General features: G+C 42.9%; 1 protein-coding gene and 1 non-coding gene across 6 annotated transcripts in view; one reads left to right on the plus strand and one right to left on the minus strand.

The window, feature by feature from the left end:
• The window catches only part of RPTOR (regulatory associated protein of MTOR complex 1), a 344,118-nt gene that overhangs the window by 6,474 nt on the left and 318,569 nt on the right, over positions 1-19,075 (plus strand). The window contains exon 1 of one of the 5 annotated variants that reach the window (XM_059998025.1): positions 4,165-4,283. The exons of 2 other annotated variants lie outside the window; for them this stretch is intronic. Coding sequence is in view for 2 of the 3 variants with exons in the window: in XM_059998022.1 (XP_059854005.1) it covers positions 6,898-6,939 (42 nt within the window). In the remaining variant the exon portion in view is untranslated. Of the gene's footprint in view, positions 1-4,164; positions 4,284-6,811; positions 6,940-19,075 lie in introns of those variants that run through there. 2 more of the 5 variants (XM_059998022.1, XM_059998024.1) reach the window with 2 other exon arrangements.
• Positions 8,200-8,272, minus strand: TRNAR-CCU (transfer RNA arginine (anticodon CCU)). Its single transcript has one exon. It is a non-coding gene; the product is annotated as a tRNA-Arg (tRNA).

The raw sequence follows: 19,075 nt of genomic DNA on the forward strand, positions 1-19,075 counted from the left end.
TTCCAAATGACCAATTCATGATATTATAAAATCATCCATGGGTAAAAGATCCAAAGTTAGGCCAATGGATTTTAACATAATAGGGTATGAAGAGTTATTGCTTTGGTTTTGGATAGATTAAATTTTCTATTTTCTATTCTATTCAGATAGATTGCAGCAAACCTTTAAGAAACTACCACTTACTGAGTTTTGATGTAATATCATAGAAGAATATTTCCAATTATTTTGCTCTACTGTTACTCCTGCTCTTTGCAAACTATGTGTCTTTTTCAGTCCATATTTTTCTTACACACTTCAGCCAAAACAACATATCACAACAGATTGAATGCAGAATGTGAGAGTTCAGCTGTCTTCTATTAAGGCAGACATTAAGGAGATTTTCGAAAAACAGTGTCACTTGTCTAACATTTTTTTGAAAATATAGTTATTTTTCATAGAAATCTTTATTGAAAATATAACAATTTTTAAGTGAATTAATAAGGAAATATATATATATATTTGGTTTTAACCTCTAATATGGAAAATATTGATAAATGTAACATATAAAAAGCTCTTTGGGAGTCTTCAGTAATTTTTAAGAGTGGTTAGGTGTCCTGTTATCAAATGTTTGAGACCTGTTAGTGTAGTTAAAAGAAAGTGGACATCACAGAAATCTCTGGCATTCCTATACACCAACAACGAAAAATCAGAAAGAGAAATTAAGGAAACAATCCCACTTACCATTGTAACAAAAAGAATAAAATACCTTGGAATAAACCTACCTAAGGAGTCGAAAGACTTGTACTCAGAAAACTATAAAACACTGATAAAAGAAATCAAAGATGACATAAACAGATGGAGAAGTATACCATGTTCTTGGATTGCAAGAATCAATATTGTGAAAATGACTATACTACCCAAAGCAATCTACAGATTCAGTGCAATCCCTATCAAACTACCAATGGCATTCTTCAGAACAAAATATTTTACAATTCGTATGGAAACACAAAAGACCCCAAATAGCCAAAGCAATCTTGAGAAAGAAAAATGGAGTTGGAGGAATCAGGCTCCTCGACTTCAAACTATACCACAAAGGTACAGTAATCAAGACAGTATGGTACTGGCATAAAAACAGAAATACAGATCAGTGGTACAGGATAGAATGCCCAGACATAAACCCACACACATATGGTAACCTAATTTACGACAAAGGAGGCAAGAACATACAATGGAGAAAAGACAGCCTCTTCAATAAGTGGTGCTGGGAAAACTGGACAGCTGCATGTAAAAGAATGAAATTAGAACACTCCCTAACACCATACACAAAGATAAACTCCCAATGGATTAAAGAGCTAAATGTAAGACCAGACACTATAAAACTCTTAGAGGAAAACATAGGAAAAACACTCTTTGATGTAAACCACAGCAAGATCTTTTTTGACCCACCTCCAAAAATAAACAAATGGGACTTAATTAAACTTAAAAGCTTTTGCACAGCAAAGGAAACCATAAACAAGACAGAAAGACAACCCTCAGAATGGGAGAAAATATTTGGAAATGAAACAACAAAGGATTAATCTCCAAAGTATACAAACAGCTCATGGAGCTCAATATCAAAAAAACAAACAATCCAATTAAAAAATGGGTGGAAGACCTAAATAGACATTTCACCAAGGAAGACATATGGATGGCCAAGAGGCACATGAAAAGGTGCTCAACATCACTAATTATTAGAGAAATGCAAATCAAAACTACAATGAGTTACCACCTCACGCTGGTCAGAATGGCTATTATCAAAAAAATCTAGAAACAGTGAATGCTGGAAAGGGTGTGGTGAAAAGGGAATCCTCCTGCATTGTTGGTGGGAATGTAAATTGATACAACCTCTATGGAGAACAGTATGGAGGTTCCTTAAAAAACTAAAAATAGAACTACCATATGACCCAGCAATCCTACTACTGGGCATATACCCTGAGAAAACCATAATTCAAAAAGAGGCATGTACCACAATGTTCATTACAGCACTATTTACAACAGCCAGGACATGGAACCAACCTAAATGTCCATCGACAGATGAATGGATAAAGAAGATGTGGCACATATATACAATGGAATATTCCTCAGCCATAAAAAGAAACGAAATTGAGTTATTTGTAGTGAGGTGGATGGACCTAGAGTCTGTCATACAGAGTGAAGTAAGTCAGAAAGAGAAAAACAAATACCGTATTCTAATGCATATATATGGAATCTAAAAAAAAAAAATGGTACTGATGAACCTAGTTGCAGGGCATGAATAAAGATGTAGACATAGAGAATGGACTTGAGAACACGGGTGGGAGGGGGAAGCTGGGGCGAAGTGAGAGTAGCATCGACATGTATACACTACCGAATGTAAAATAGTTAGCTAGTGGGAAGCAGCAGCATAGCACAGGGAGATCAGCTCTGTGCTTTGTGATGACCTAGAGGGGTGGGATAGGGAGGATGGGAGGGAGGCTCAAGAGGGAGGGGATATGGGGACATATGTATGTATGTGGCTGATTCTGTTGTACACTTTGATGTACAACAGAAACTAAAACAGTATTGTGAAGCAATTATACTCCAGTAAAGATCTATTAAAAAAATAGAGAGAGAAACAAGTGTAAAAAAAAAAAAGTGGGCATCAAACTTAAACTAGGAAGAAGGCTTGAGGTATCAGATGGTTGGCCAAAAATACCAAGCTTGACCAGAAATCAAGTGACAGACCTAAAAGGGATCTGTTACACTCTTTCCATTGTCTGAGCTTGTGCTCGTGGAGAGCCTTTGTGATTGTGAAGGCATTTGCCTTTTATGTAGCCCTTTAGGCACCGTTAGGGCCTCCTGTTGCCCCTGTTGCATGTCCTGTAGGAAGACACACTGTCACTCACCCAGGAAGGCCTTGTTCTGTGAGGGGAGGAGAATGGATCCAGTGGGGCGAGGGGAGGTAGCCAGACGTCTTCACTTGAGCTCAGTGGAGGTTTATTGCTTATTGACAGTGTGCCGTGTCATCAAATTATAGTACAATGTGTGTTTATAGGGGAGGAGACCATGGTTATCAGCGAAAGCCTTTAGTTTATAATAAATAAGTGAATCATTTGCATTGAACAACATTTATGAAACATAAATCAGTCAGGTCGACCCAGCTTTAAACTCACAGCAACTAATGACTGTTGATGTAGTTGGTGATGGGAGCTGCTTCAGGATTTAAGCAGGGGAATGTCAGACATAGATTTGTGTTTTGAAAGGTCTTTTTGACTGTGGGTGGAGTGGAGGGTTTGAAGAGGGGTGACACTGGAGGTGGTATCACCAGCTGGGGAGGGGAGTGTGATAATCCAGGTGAGAACCACCAGGGCTGGAGGAGACAGTGGTGGGAGGGGTGGAGGACAGGACAGGGCCTCTGCTGATGTCCAGAAGGTAGAATCGAGAAGGTAGAATCAAGGGAGTCTGGTTTGGATGTGGGGATAAGAGCGGGTGGGGTTTATAACACTCTCTCACTTTGCATTTGAAGTATATCAACTTTCCTTTGGCGTTTGTCGTGTGAGGCTCAGGAGCCACAAAGGGACATCTACATAGATTTTTTTTAACCTGCTTTAAAAAATGTGCCATGTTCCATTTTGAACAACGTGCTGTGGAAGAGTCCTGAAATGGATGAGAACATTTCTACCTCATTATTAGAGGTAGAAATTATTAGAATTCTTGTGGCATTCTAAAGCTAGAGCTCTAACAATATCCATGTGGCTTACATATAGAGGGTGTCCTCTAGGTTTCTGACTCTGTCCTCTTTTTGTTCAGAAGCCATTAAAGTGCTTGGGGCATCCACCATGCTTGTCTCCGTGGAGCTCAAGGTGGATACTGTTTCCTTTTTTTTTTTTTTTGCGGTATGCAGGCCTCTCACTGTTGTGGCCTCTCCCATTGCGGAGCACAGGCTCCGGACGCACAGGCTCAGCGGCCATGGCTCACGGGCCTAGCCGCTCCGCGGCATGTGGGATCTTCCCAGACCGGGGCACGAACCCGTGTCCCCTGCATCAGCAGGCAGACTCTCAACCACTGCGCCACCAGGGAAGCGCCTGTTTCCTTTTTGTAAGTCTAGTTAAATACATAGAAAAGGCCATTCCAGTAAATATATGGCATGATATGTTAATGCTTTAATCATGTTCTTGAACCTTAAACTTGCCCTGTACGTCCAACTCTGCAGAGAGGGTTGTGCCTTTACAGCGGAAGGGGAGACAGCTGAGGAGATACAGCCAGTGACACGTGTTAATTTTACCGACCATCGGTGTGCTTTCCAGGTGGGTCTTCTGTTCTTGACTACTACTATTTTGTATTTTTTAGTTTTGATGTAATTTCAGACTTACAGAAAAATTGCAAGAATAGTGTGATGAATTCCCATATACCCTTACCCAGATTTACCCGTTTTTACTTCTTGCCTCATTTACTTTTCTCTATTTATAAATGTGAATATGTAATTCTTTCCCCTGAACTATTGAAGAGTAAGTTGGAGACTGTGCTCCTTTATGCCTTACTGTGTGTATCTCTCCTAAGAACAAGGACATCCTCTTACATAAACACAGGACAGTTGTAAAAGTCAGGACATTTGCCATCGGTATAATACTATATATATATATTTTTTTGCCACACAGCTTGCGGGATCTTAGTTCCCCTACCAGGGATTGAACCTGAGGCTACAGCAGTGAAAGTGCCAAGTCCTAATCACTGGACCGCCATGGAACTCCTGATATAATACTATTATTAATCCACAGTTCACATTAAAATGTTGTGGTTTGCCCCTTTATGAGCCATTTTTGTGCCATTTTTGCCCCTCCCCCCATCCAGGTTCACTTAACTGCCTTAGAAGTCTCGTCTTTGTAGCCTCCTTTAATCTAAAGGAGTTTCTCAGGCTTTCTTAGAATTTCTTGACCTTAACAATTTTTTTATTGTCGTAAAATATACATAATATGAAGTTTATCATTTAAACCATTTTTAAGGCTACAGTTATTAAGTACATTCATACTGTTTTGCAGCCATCACCACCGTCCATCTCCAGAACATTTTTGTCTCTGCCCAAACTGAAACTCTGTCTTCATTAAACACTAACTCTCCCTCCCCCTCCCCCACCCCCTGGTAACCACCATCCTCCTTTCTGTCTCTGAACTCACTGACCTTGACATTTTAAAAGAATACAGGCAGTTATTTCCTGGAATGTCCTCAAGTTGGGTTTGCCTGATGTTTCCTTGTACTCAGATGCAGGTTATGCATTTTGGGTGAGGATGCTACTGAAGTCGCTTGCTTTTTCCAGAGCATCGCATCATGTTGCTTGGTTCCAACTTTGTTGCCGTTGTTCATTTGGCCCGTCCCTGTCATTATTTATTTTCTAGCTTAGCAAGGCCTCATCATGTTTTTGTCAGTGCCCTTTGACATACCAGGCTTTGAACATTTCTTGGCTTTTTGGCACTGTAAGATGTTCCAGGCTTATCTTGTATTTTCCCTGCCTCAACCCTGGAATCAGCCTTTTCTCCAATGATCCCCAGTTCCTTTTGGTGGAGAATGGAATTTAGAAGCAAGACCTGGCACTAGGTGTGCCCATTGCTGCTGGTGTGCCACTGTTTGCGGGTCCCCTCGGCAGAGAGGTAGGGTGGAGACATCCGTGTTTGTATTTATTGCTTACTTACTGCTGTGCATTGTACGGTGATGCACAGAGGTGATTACCACAAGGCCCGTCTCCTCTGTTCCCCTTTTCAGGTTTGTCACTTACTTCCCAGCAGTGAGAACCTGGCTCCTTTGTCCTCACTGATTCATTTGCTGGCTGGAATACACAGAGGGGAGTTTCTGAACTGCTAACCCATAGCACTTGAGGAAGCACACTTATTAACTAAGAGGTTAATACTTACATTATTGTTTGAGGCAAACTTTACATACAGTGAAATGCACAGATCCTAACTATTAGTGTATGCTATCTAAAAGCAAGTTGCAGGGCTTCTCAGTGTTTTGTGGGGAAATAATTGTTCTTATGAGCACTTTGTACCATTTACCTACATGGCACTGAGCCTGGGATTGTGTGGGATCTCAGGAGGTATAGATGTGGGCGTGGCCCTTGAGGAATTTTATCTTATTAGAGAAAATGGCATCCTTATACAAAGTTAAGTAAAAGCCCAACGCAGTAATTATGTATCTGCACTTGAGTAATAAGGTAGTGATTTAAGGAATTCTGCTTTCTGGACATTTTGGTGGCATCTGTTTGCCTAAGCTGTGTGCAGTAGGGGGTCCCTAACAGGCGAGATGAAAATGTGTGCAGGTCAAACGTGGGGGTATAGTGAGGGGAAAGAGTGGTGAAGTCACAAAAACTGATTTAAAGAATTCAGTAATTCAGCTAATATTTATTGAGGGCCTCTATGTGCCAGGCACCACGCTATGTGTTGGCAATTCATTGGTGCGTAACTCCTGCTTTTAAGGAGTTTACCAGTTTTCTGGGGGAGATGGGTTGGGGTGGTGGTGGCTATGTGCAGAGTGGTGAGAAGGCCTCCTGGAAGGCAGGCACACTGAGCCAGTACCTGAAAGAGACTAGAAGTGATCTGGGCAAGGAAGGAAGAGGGTGGGAGGGAGGGCAGAGGAGCCAGGTGTGCAGAGGTGGGGAGGGGAGAGAGCCGGTCTTTGAACAGCGCTTCCCTCTTTCCTCCTCAGGGCCATGCTCCAGCCCCACCTGCTTTATCTTCTGCTGGCACGTCCACCCCGTGACACTGGCTTATGCATTTGTTTTGCTTCCCCGACTAGGACAGGGACTTTGTCTTGTTCGTGCCACATCCCCAGCTTCTCACATAATGACTGGCTGGTGGTAGGTGCTCAGTGAATATTTGTTGAGCAAATAAATGGAGCAGAGACTGTTCGGAGAGAAGTGCCGGGAGACCCATGATGGTGGAGAGGCAAGCAGGGCAGGTCCTGACAAGCTTTGTAAGGCCCTAGGAACTTGGGTTTTGTCTTAAGGACAATTAAGGAAGGTTTTAAAGCAGGGTAGTGAAATGATCAGGATTAGTAAGCTTCTTCGGGCTATAGAGTCAGGCGGGGAGGGCGGGTTAGTTTGTGTGTGTGTGTTTATGTGTATGTGTTGCGTAGGTGTGTGAGTGCATATGTATATGTTTGTGTGTGTGTGTGTGTGTGTGAGAGAGAGAGAGAATGTGTGTTAGAGAGGGGGTGTGGGGCGGGAGCGTCCTGAGTAAGGGGAGGTGGGAGCGAGGAAGAGCTGGCCATAGCTCCAGCTAGGGAGGTGACAGACGTGGGTGGCCCCAAGCGCTCCCTGGAACAAGGATTGATTGCACTTGGCCATTGATTGGCTTCAGGAGGCGACAGAATGTCTTGCTGGTTCTGGCTGGATGTAGAAGGGAGAGGAATGAGCCACTACCAGCATTTGGGAGGGAAAGAGCATGTATCTGGCTGTGGAAATGGGAGAAAGTTTTCCTTAAAGAATGTTTAGGTGGGAAATGTTGAAAGTGTTGCTTCAGTGGTTCCTAGCCTCCTGTCCCCTTGGCATCTGGTCTTCATCCCTCCCCGCCGCACCCCTTGTCCCCAAGCCTGAGGGTATTGGTGATGAGCTGTGCACAGTGAATACCGTTCAGTTTGGTGTTTTCTTGCGTGACTTCTTTTACCCTTAAAGGTTGATCTGACAAGCAGTTTAAAGGTGCATCAAAATAAAACCACAGTCAAAATGTTAAATCAAGCTTTTCCTCTTTCTGCGTTCCCTCTAAGCCCTGGCCTAGGTCTGGACTAGTTTCTACAGAGGTGAAACCACTGCAGGGACACAAGGTGCCTCCTGTCTGCTGTAGTGGACTTCCTGAGTGTGCTGGCTTGGCACTGTCGTCTCCCTGAGTCTCTGGCCACAGGACCTCAAGGGCAGACTGTGTTTCTTCCCATCTGTTGCCAGCCTGGCCTGGTAGGTGGCAGAGCCCAGATCAGACCCTGGTCTGGCTTCAGGGCCTGGTTCCAGAGAATTGCTTCTCAGTCTTTTCCTTTATACATACAGCTCTTCTCCTGAAAGTGAGTTTTTACTTGACCAGCAGGCATGAATATTTTCCCTGAAGAGTTTTTAAAAAAAATATTTATTTATTTATTTGGCTGCACCGGTCTTAGTTGCGGCACGTGGGATCTTCATTGCGGCATGTGGGCTCTTAGTTGCGGAATGCGGGCTCTTAGTTGCGGCATGCATGCAGGATCTAGTTCCTTGACCAGGGATCGAACCTGGGCCCCCTGCATCAGGAGTGTGGAATCTTAACCACTGGACCACCAAGGAAGTCCCAGTTTTTGTTCTTTAAATAAAACTTTATGCTGAAAATGGTCTTAGTACTTGAAAACTATTTTAACATTTTTTTACTGGAGTAACTGAGTTCCTTGAAAACTTGCTGTTTTCCTTCAGATTATAAAAATAACACGTCATCGTAGAATATTTAGAAAATATGGAAAAACACAACAGTGAAAATAAAAATTATATAAAATCCTGTATGCCACTGTTAATATTTTGGTGTATTTTCCACTTCTCTGTCTTCCCTTTCCCCCTTCCCCACAACCAGGAGTATACTGTATGTGTCGTTAAAGGATTATTTTGAATTATCTATTTTTGACATCCTTACCCTTGTAAGATCTGAAGCATAACAATAAAATAAGCACTCGGAAAACACCCACCACGCTCAGGAACTAGATCATCATCAAGACTGTCACAGGCACTAGCTCTTAACATCTTTATGCCTCTGGGAAAATAGTAGCACTACTAGCTTAGTTTTAAGTCGTACTTACCGTGTGTCTGGCTTGTCCAGGCTGCCCACGTTGACAATCCCTTTAATTTCCAAACAGCCCTGGGAGCAGGTACTGTTACAGCCACTTTGTGATTGAGGAAACTGAGGCAAGAGAGGTTAGATGATTTTTCAGAGGTCACGTGGCTAGTGAGCCGCAGAGCCTGGACTTGGACCCTGGCCATCTGGCCCTGGCACCTGTGCCCCCATTGTGCCGAGTTATCCGCCTCTCTGAGAGCGTGAGCGTTAATGGTCGAACCTGGGAGACCATGATCTGCTGGCTTCTCAGGAGCACCTGCTCACTCGCTGTTTACTGACCCCTGAGCCAGAGCCTCTGCTGTACCAGCTCCTCTGTGGGAATGAGAAAGGAGTGGATCTGGTCCAGAACCCTGGGGAGCACTGTGAAATCAATACACCTGCAGACCAGCTTAGTGAATCAGATAGCATCTTGAAACATCTAACTAGTGGCTCAAGGCTGTGTTAATACCAATGAGAAGTAGTGGTGTGGCCAATGGCTGGTGAGGGATTCCAGGAGAGGGGTCTGGCTGAGGAAGGCTTCTGGAGGAGGGAGGGAGGACCTGAGCTGGGCACAGAGACAGGAAGGATTGCACTGGCTGGAATGGAGAGGAAAAGACCTTCTAGGGTGGGGTATACACGGCCTCTAGTTTAGGTGAGAGGACACAGTGGGACACAGTGCTGGCGGGCGGGGAGTGGAACCACAGTGTGACCCTTTGGGTGCCCAGTAGAAAGGCTTGGCCCTTCTCCTTCAGTATGGATGTGCGGGGAGATGATGACAGCAGCATCCTACCAAGGTTAACTGGGCGTTCTCTAGGTGGACACAGGTGGGCAGAACACCTAAGCGTCTGAAGCTTTTCAGTGAGCAAGAGTTGGTCCAGTTAGGACCAGCTTCTGCTCTGAGGGCACGGATCCCTGGGAGGTTTGGTGGTGAGGACTAGTGCTCAGGTGAGATACTGCAGAAGCATGGGCCTCAGGGGGGCTCACATACCTGGTGTTAAATGTAGGTGGGTGTCAGGGAAGCTCTGGAAGCAAGAAAACATTTGAAGGACAGAGCAGGATTTTGGCAAGTGGAGTTGAGAGGATAGCTTGGAGTTGGGAGGGAAGGGTTTGCCCAGAGTGAGAGGAAGCCTCAGGTTCCAGAGGCAGGAGGAGGTCTGCTCCACATCTTTTAAAGGCCTGAATGGTAGCGTGAGGAAATGACATTTATTTGGAAAGCAACAAAATCTTTGAAGGTTTTTGAGTAGGGGTGGGGGTGTAAAGTGGAGTAGTAACATTCTGAGAGAAATAAGGAGAGAATCATGGGATTTGGTGAATAATTGGGAGAAAGAAAAACTGTGTGGTGGTTTTTTGTGGCAGAGGGGAAATGGACTTTCTCTCTCTTTTTTTGTCCATAGTTTTAGAATTTTATTAAAATTGAGAAGATAGAGTTCCTGTATACTTTGTACCCAGTTTCCCCTGTTGTTAACATCTTGCATTAGGATTGTACACTTGTCATAACTAATGAATCAATATTGATACATTATTATCAACCAAAATCTATCCATACTTTATTTGGATTTCCTAAGTATTTACCAATTATCTTTTTCCTGCTCCAGGATCCCATCCAGGATGCCACATTACATTTAGACTATCACACTGGCTTGTGACAGTCTCTCAGACTTTCTTAGTTTTGGATGACCTTGATAATTTTGAGCAGTACTGGTCAGGGATTTTATAGACTGTCCCTCTGTTGAAATTTGTTTAATGTTTTTCTTATGATAAAACTGGGATTATAGGTTTTGGGGAGGAATATCACAGAGGGAAAGTGCCCTTCGTATCACATCACATCAAAGGTCCATGGTCTCAACACAACTCATCACTGTTGATGTGACTTTGATTACCTGGCTGAGGTCCTGTTTGTTAGATGTCTCCACTTGATATCCCCTCGCCCCATCTTGTTCTCTTTGGAAGGAATTTACTGTGCCCAGCCCACACTTAAGGGGAGGAGGGTTGTGCTCCATCTCCCTAAGGTCAGAGTATCTGCATATATTAATTGGAATTTTTCTGTATGGGAGATTTATCTATTCTTCTGCATTTATTAATCTGTTCAATCATTTACTTATATCACTATGGATTCATGGGTATTTATTTTGTCCTTTGGGTTATAATCCACTACTACTTTACTTTGTTGCTCCATCTTTGGCCAGTGGGAGCGCTTTCAGTTGGCTCCTGTGCTACTTTGACAAAGCCCCACTATTGTGGACTTTTTTTTAAAAGCAGCTATTTACTTTCTGGCTGTTTACTTTCTGGAGCACAGGATGCTCTGGGATCATCTTGTACATTTCCTGCCTCAGTTCTAAAATCAGGTGTTTCTCCAAGGACCTCTGGTTCCTGTTATTGGAGAATGGTGTTAGAGACCAAGATCTGGGTGCTGGGTACGCTCATTGCTACTGGGGTGTCACTACTTTTAGGTCCTCTCAGGTGACAGAGCAAGGAGATATATGTGCATATACTGACCCCTTTGTATATATACACATCTGTAAACATTTCTATATGTAATCATCTCTATCTGTATTAAGCAAAACATACATTTGTAGTGATGTCTTCAGGTCTAATCTGTTTTGTTTTTTCTGTCTTTTGTTGTTGTTGTAAATCTGGAACCAAGAGGTTAGTAACATAAGGTGAAGTCAGACATAGGTGTGCTTCTGGAGAAAAGCTAATGAGTATGTGTGTACCAGGGAGTGTCTGTGACATAGCACAGACTTCATAAATATTTGTTGCATGACGGAGCCAGGGCCCTTGTTGACTTTTGTGAGTGATGTCTTGGTTGAATAGAAAATTCTGTGGAAGCTGAATTTCTGGGAACAGAAATTTCATCAAGGGGTTGAGGGGAGAGTGAGGCAGTGGTCACAGAGCAGGGGTTTGGGAGGAGAGAAGTGGCTGGCATTGGGGGCAATAGCAAACAAATGTTTGCCAGGCAGAGGAACCATCAGAGGGAGAGATGGAATGTGGTGGAAAGAGGCCCAGGGAGGGGAGGCAGTGTGGGCAGAAGCTATAATGTTCCTACTTTATTGCTTTACAGTTTGTGAACATTTTTTCACATGGATTTAGTCTACTTAATCCTGACAACACCCCTAGCAGGCACCTGTTGTTACCTGAGTGAACTGAGGCCACTTAGAGGGGGCATCCAACCCCATGGAATTCATGGGCTGCTGAGGAGCCGAGCCAGGAGTCCAGGCCTCAGTCTGACGACTGAGGAGCCGGGCTGCCACCTTGTTTCTCACCCCATTTGCAGAGCAGCTTTGGGCGAGATTTCTCATTGGCTCAAAGTCCCTCCTTATGGAGACTCAGAAAATCTTTTTTTTTTTAAATTTTTATTCATTTATTTGTTTATTTATTGGCTGCGTTGGGTCTTCGTTGCTGCGCCTGGGCTTCCTCTAGTTGCAGCGAGTGGGGGCTACTCTTCGTTGCGGTGTGCAGGCTTCAGTAGTTGTGGCACACGGGCTCAGTAGTTGTGGCTCGCGGGCTCTAGAGCACAGGCTCAGTAGTTGTGGCGCCCGGGCTTAGTTGCTCCGCGGCATGTGGGATCTTCCCGGACCAGGGCTTGAACCCGTGTCCCCTGTGTTGGCAGGCGGATTCTTGACCACTGCACCTCCAGGGAAGTCCCAAGACTCAGAAACTCATGATGGACTTTTTCTAAAAATTGAACAGGCAGCTGAGGTTTTATCTAAGAGAATGGACTTTGGTGTCAGAATGACCTTGGTCTAAGCTGGTTTCTTTTCTGTCTGTTCTTGGTCTAGATCTTAGTGTTTTGATTTGTAAAGTGGGTCTAAGACTACCTACCTCGTGGTGGTGTTGCAAAGATTAAATGTGATCATATTTATGAAGCAGGAGGACTGTGTGATGCATAGCTGAGCCCAGTGTTTCGAGGGGCAGCCTGTGTGGCTGTGTTTTTCTTCCCATGTGCTCCTTACTGCACAGCTGCTAAGGAGCCCCGTCCCCTCCTGTGTGGTGGTGCAGATGTTGCACGTGATTGACTATTTGGAAGAAAAAGAACAGATTTGCCCCTGTCGAGACAGCGAGCTGTGCCTGCAGCTTTCATCAGTTGATAAGGGGCACAAGTTCAGGTGACCACCATCCTAAGAGGAGCTCCAAACTGGGCAGGCTTAGCTTTCTTTTTTAAAAACCCTTTGCACCCACCCTGGCCCCTCTCCGGAGTAAGATGGGAGCTCTCCTAAGATCCATGCTCTGCCTGAGTGTGTTTATGTGAGGTTCTGGTAAATGTTATAGTTTATCAAAAACTAGACTTTATGGCACACTTCCCATAAATCAGTGTTTGTGAACCCTACAGAAAATGAATTGATTCTTGCAGGCCATCATGGCAAGTATTAGGGCTTCAGTAATAGCTCACACATTTTTTCCTGACATCAAATTCATTTCATTCAGAATGAGTATTCTTGTAAAAACAGTTCTGAATCTACCAAATCAGACTGGGAAGGTGAGGTCATTACTGTTCCCTTCTTTCTAGTAAAGGTGCTCTGAAGATGAAATGCTTTATTTCCGTATTATGTGGTCTGTGAGGCAAACTGCTGGGTTTAACAGGCACTACTGTGGGAAATTCTCTGAACAGGTGCCTGCTGCAAAGCCCTTCTTTGTTGCTGGTACTGTCCCTGACTCCTACTTTGTTGCCTTCCCGTGGGTGGGCTCACTGGCCTAGCGCTCTCCTGGGTTCCGGGAGAAATGAGCCAAGTCGGAGGTACTTCAGCTCTCCCGGGGCCTCTCTGGGAGTAGCGGTGTGGGGGCTGACCCAGAAGTTGGGGGCCTGGCTCTGCCCGCTGGGCTTTGGAACTGTGCCTGGGCCGCATTTCCTGTAACCTACATTTGGTTCTTTGTCTCCAGATGCTGATTCACTCTTAAGTTCAGTGACTCCCTGCTCTCACATAGCCTCAGAGCTTGTTACTGAGTTCCAGAGCTTGAGTTCCCTCTGTGGGTTCTGGTTTGCTTCATATTCTTCTGAGTGTTGGTTTTGGGCACCTGGTGGGCTCTCAACTTCCTGGATTTGCCTGGGTCCTACAACTCAGTATATGGAGTGGTGCCCCTGAGCTGTGTTGGGCTCCACGTGCTGTCTCCCCCTCAGATGCCCTCCAGGACCGCAGGTGCCAGAAGTATGCCTGAAGTGGACTTGGAGATTGACTCATTCCCTTGGCTACCACCGCTGCCCCCATCCCTAACATTCACCCGGTCCTACTGCGGGGGTGGGTGTTGACCACGAGCCCTTCGCTCTGCACTTGCTTATTGCAAGCTGTACCAGGACATGCTTGTTTATGGATCATTTACTAGTGCCATATCAATGTCTTATGTTACTGTGTTTAACTTTGAGACAGTGGATCCTAATTTATGATCTGTTTTGTTGCCTTATTAAAATTAATGATAGTTTTCACTTAAATAAATATATTTTCACTTAAATGCATATATTTGAGAAATAGTTGCCAGATTGTCCCTGACAGTATTCTTTTCTCTGAGAAGAATTTCATGCTAAGTAGATTATGGTTGATTCTATAGATTATTTTTTTCTTCATTTTAAATGGCATAACTATATGGAATTGTCTTTATAGAATTGTGAGCCTGTTTTAAATTTAGGAATAATAAATCCAAGGAAATGTAGAAAACTGGCATTTTAAGATTATCGCAGTTTTCTACAAGAATATTCATTACAGCATTCGTTCATTCATTCATTTAGTCTGTATTTATTGAGTGCCTGCAAATAACCTAATATCCATCAATAGAGAACTGATTAATTAACTTTTGGTGCATCATATACTAGACTTCCATGCAGCTACTAAATACAGAAGTAATTCTGTGTGTGCTGTTATGGGAAAGTTTCTAAGATATATTATTAAATTAAAAAACAAACCACACATTAAAAAAAAACAACTAAGGCACAGAGCAGACTGGTATGATCCTATTTGTGTTTTTAAAAAGCTATATATACATATAAAAATAAGTGCTTATCTATGTAAAAAACATATGGAAAGTTACACACTTAAGGACAGGGATAGGAGGTAGGCATCAGTAGAATTATATTTATAAAAATTTATATTTTCCTGTATTTAATTATTATATCCTTTTGCATGGTTATTTTAATGTTAGTTAAAAACATGATTACCCTTATGATATGTCCTCTGTGGGCCTATTAGCGATACCTTTGTTTTATTTTTTGAGGTGGTGGTTCTAAGGTTTGCCGTATTACATCTTTAACTTATCACATTGTACCTCAAATAACAACAGTACACCTCTTCACATGTGAGGTAAGAACCTGACAGCCTGGTGCTTCTGTCCCCCATCCTTTTGCTGTTCGAATCATACATTTTACTTCTGCATGCCATAAACCCCAGACTACGTTGTTACTGTTTTTTTAAAAAGTCAATTATCTTTTAAAGAAATTTGAAAAATAAGAACATCCTTTATATTTACCACATAGTTCAGTTCCCAGCCTTCATTGCTCTGTGTAGCTCTGAGTTTGAATCTGGAATCATTTTTCTCCCGTCTGGAGAGTGTTATTACTTGGGTCCCCTGGCGATACATTTTCTCAACTTTCGTTTGTGTGGGAGTGTCTTTATTTCATCATCATTTTTTTTTTTTCCAAAATTTTATTTATTTTATTTTTTGCTGTATTGGGTCTTTGTTGCTGCATGCGGGCTTTCTCTAGTTGCGGCGAGCGGGGGCTGTTCTTTGTTGCGGTGCATGGGCTTCTCATTGCAGTGGCTTCTCTCGTTGCAGAGCACGGGCTCTAGGTGCGTGGGCTTCAGTAGTTGTGGCACATGGGCTCAGTAGTTGTGGCTCACAGGCTCTAGAGTTCAGGCTCAGTAGTTGTGGCGCACGGGCTTAGTTGCTCCATGGCATGTGGGATCTTCCCAGACCAGGGCTCGAACCCGTGTCCCCTGCATTGGCAGCCAGATTCTTAACTATTGTGCCACCAAGGAAGCCCTCATCATCATTTCTGAAGGATGTTTTCACTGGATGTAGAGTTCTAGGTTGACTTTTTTTCTTCAGCACTTTGAAGATGCCCTGTTGTGGTCAGGCCTGCATTGCTCCTGATGAGAAGTGTGCTCTAGTCTTGTTTTTGTTCCCCAGGATGTAATGTGTCTTTTTTTTCCTCCTGCTACTTTTAAGATTTTTCTCTTTATCGTTGGAATTTAGCAGTTTGATTATGATGTGCATTGGTGCCTTTTTCTTTGTGAGTAGCCTGCTTGTGGTCTACTGAGATTCTTGGATCTGTAGGATTATGGTTTTCAGCAAATTTTTGGAAAATGTGCTGCCATATATTTTTAATTTTTCTATTTTTCTCACCCTGCTCCCTTTCAGTCTTCCAGAGCTCCAATTACATTAATCTTAGATGTTTCATATTGTTCCATGAGGCTCTCTCCCAACTCCTACCTTTTTCCCCCCTCTGTGTTTTAATTTGGATCATTTCTATTGCAGTATCTTCAAGTTCTCTCATTTCTATTGCAGTGTCTTCAAGTTCTCTCAGTCTATTCTTTTGCAGTGTCAAATATGTTGTTAAGCCCACCCAGTGTAGTTTTTGTTTTCTTTTTTCTTTTCTTTTTCTTTTTTTTTTTTTTTGGCCACACCGCATGGCCTGCGGGATCTTAGTTCCCTGACCAGGGATCGAACTTGCATTGGAAGCATGGAGTCCTAACTACTGGACCACCAGAGAATTCCCACCGCCCAATGTAGTTTTCATTTTGATATTATGTTTTTATTTTCTAGAAATTCTACTTGGGTCTTCTTTATGGTTTATTTTTCTCTCTTTGTGTTCATGTTTCCCTTTAAATCCTTGAACAAATTTGTAATGCCATTTTAAAGCTCTTGTCTGTTATTTCCATCATCACTGTCATTTCTGGGTCTGTTTCTCTGGATTGATTTTCTTTTGCTTATGGATCACACTTTCCTGCTTTTACTTACATCTAGTAATTTTTGATTGGATGCCAGACACACTGACTGTTATGTTGTTGCGAATCTGGTGTTATTGTCTTCGTTTAAACAGTGTTGAGTTTTGTTCTGGAAGGAATTTAGTGTACTCGTATCAGCTTCATTCTTTCAAGGGTTGTTTTCTAGCTTTGCTAAAGCAGGTCTAGATCAGGGGTTGGCAAACTATGACCCACTGCTTGGTTTTGTAAGTAAAGTCTTTTGGAACACAGCATTGTCTTTTATGTATTGTCGGTGTTGCTTTTGTTCTACACTGGCAAAGTTGAGTAGTTCGACAGAGACTGTATAACCCAGATATTTACCATCTGGCTCTTTATGGAAAAAAGTGGATGACCCCTTCTAGAGAAGCCTTTGCTCTGAGTCTAGTCTAGCCCTATGTCTAAGGTGGGGCCACCTTTCTGGGTGAATATTCTGAGTGGTCAGTGGGGTCTCTTCATTCTGACTTGTTGGAACTTGGATGGTTCCCACCCTCGCTCAGTAGTTCTTTGCTTGGCCTCCTGGAGTCTCGCCAACTACATGCTCAGCCAGGGACACGAGGGACCCCATGTAGATTTCTGGCACACTCTTTCTGTATAGTGCTTTCCTCTTTGGTCCTTGGGCCCACCAATTCCAGCTGCTGTAGCCTCCGTGAACTCTGATCTCTGTTTTCTCAGCTCAGTGATCCTAGCTTTCTCTGCTCAGGGCCCTGTCTCTCTGTGCAGAAAGCTCAGTGATCACGGGGCTCACTTCATTTGCTTTCTTTGTTTCAGCAATCATGTTCCGATACTGCATGTAGTTTAATGTCTGCAAAAGTGTTTTATATGTTTTGTTTAGCTTTCTATTTGTGCACGGTGCGAGGACTACTCTGATACTGTTACTCTATCTTTCCTGGAAGGGGAGGTCTCCCTAAGTAGGATTTGGAAGAGCCAGGGAGGACAGGAGGTTTTGGAGAGATTAATGATGCATGACTAGATCACCTTTTATTCAGTAGAGTAGTTGATAGCTGATTCTTTACAATTAATAGTTATGTGTTGTAGTTGTTCTTTTACTGAACCTTATTTTTTGCCAGTGGAACTTTACTTTCTAACTTCAACGTGGCATTAAAATTTAAGATTACATTGTATCAAGTTGATAGTACAGATTAACTGTTGGGAAGAGTTGCACTTGCAGTGATCCCAAGACAGGTAATTTACAAGTCGGGATTTAGAGTCCTCCTTTCTTTGATAACATCCTTTGCATTTCATTTGGGCTTTATAAAGCCAGGTGGGTCAGAGTTTGAAACTGAAATAACTGTTAAACATGGAAGAGGATTTAAGAATAAAATCCTTTCCTGTTTTGGTGTTACAGATCTAAATTGGGCGCTTTGTCATGCAGTCTTAGAGTACCGGATTTGACCTACTACCTTAAGGGTTTAGTTAATTGTACAGAAATCCTCTTTGGTGTTAATAATCATTAGAGCCCTAGAAGGAATTGTCAAATTGCTCTTTTCATTTAACTGTGGGGTTAAGTGGGTCTAGTCTTATTTGATTTGATTTACTTTCTTTTTAAAAAAATTATGAGGTAAAAAAATGCATAAAACATCTACTTACAGTTTAACTCATATTAATAAAAAGAACACCTATGGGGCTTCCCTGGTGGCGCAGTGGTTGAGAGTCCGCCTGCCGATGCAGGGGACACGGGTTCGTGCCCCGGTCCGGGAAGATCCCACATGCCGCGGAGCGGCTGGGCCCGTGAGCCATGGCCGCTGGGCCTGCGTGTCTGGAGCCTGTGCTCCGCAACGGGAGAGGCCACAACAGTGAGAGGCCCGCGTACTGGAAAAAAAAAAAAAAAAAAAAAAAAGAACACCTATGTACCCCCTACCCAGGTCCGGAAATAGACCCTTTCAGCACCCTTGATGTGTCCTACCCTCATCACAATTACTTCCTCCCTCCAAGAGGCAAATATTTTTCTTACTTTTTTGGATGATACTTATTTCTTCACTTTTTTTTAGTGGTTTTCCTGCCTATGCATGCATATCTAGAAAACTGCTTATTTTGCCACTGGGAAGATTATATGGTTGATATACTGCATGTATGTTTCTTTGCATTGCTTTTCTCAGTATTACATTTGTAAGATTCACCCAGGTTGTTGAATATGTGTGTAATTAATTCATTTTTACTTCTGTATAGTATCTCATTACAGGTATATGTCACAATTTACTTATACATCCTACTCCTGAATGATGTTGAAATGAGCATTCTTTTGTATTCTGGTACACATAGCAGGCATAGGGCACAGGTACAGGATAATTATATATTCTTTTTTTTTTTTTTTAAAGCCTGTTCTGGCCTTTTGCCCATGTT

This window comes from Delphinus delphis, chromosome 19 (assembly GCF_949987515.2).
Source record: "Delphinus delphis chromosome 19, mDelDel1.2, whole genome shotgun sequence".
NCBI classification, from domain to species: domain Eukaryota; kingdom Metazoa; phylum Chordata; class Mammalia; order Artiodactyla; family Delphinidae; genus Delphinus; species Delphinus delphis.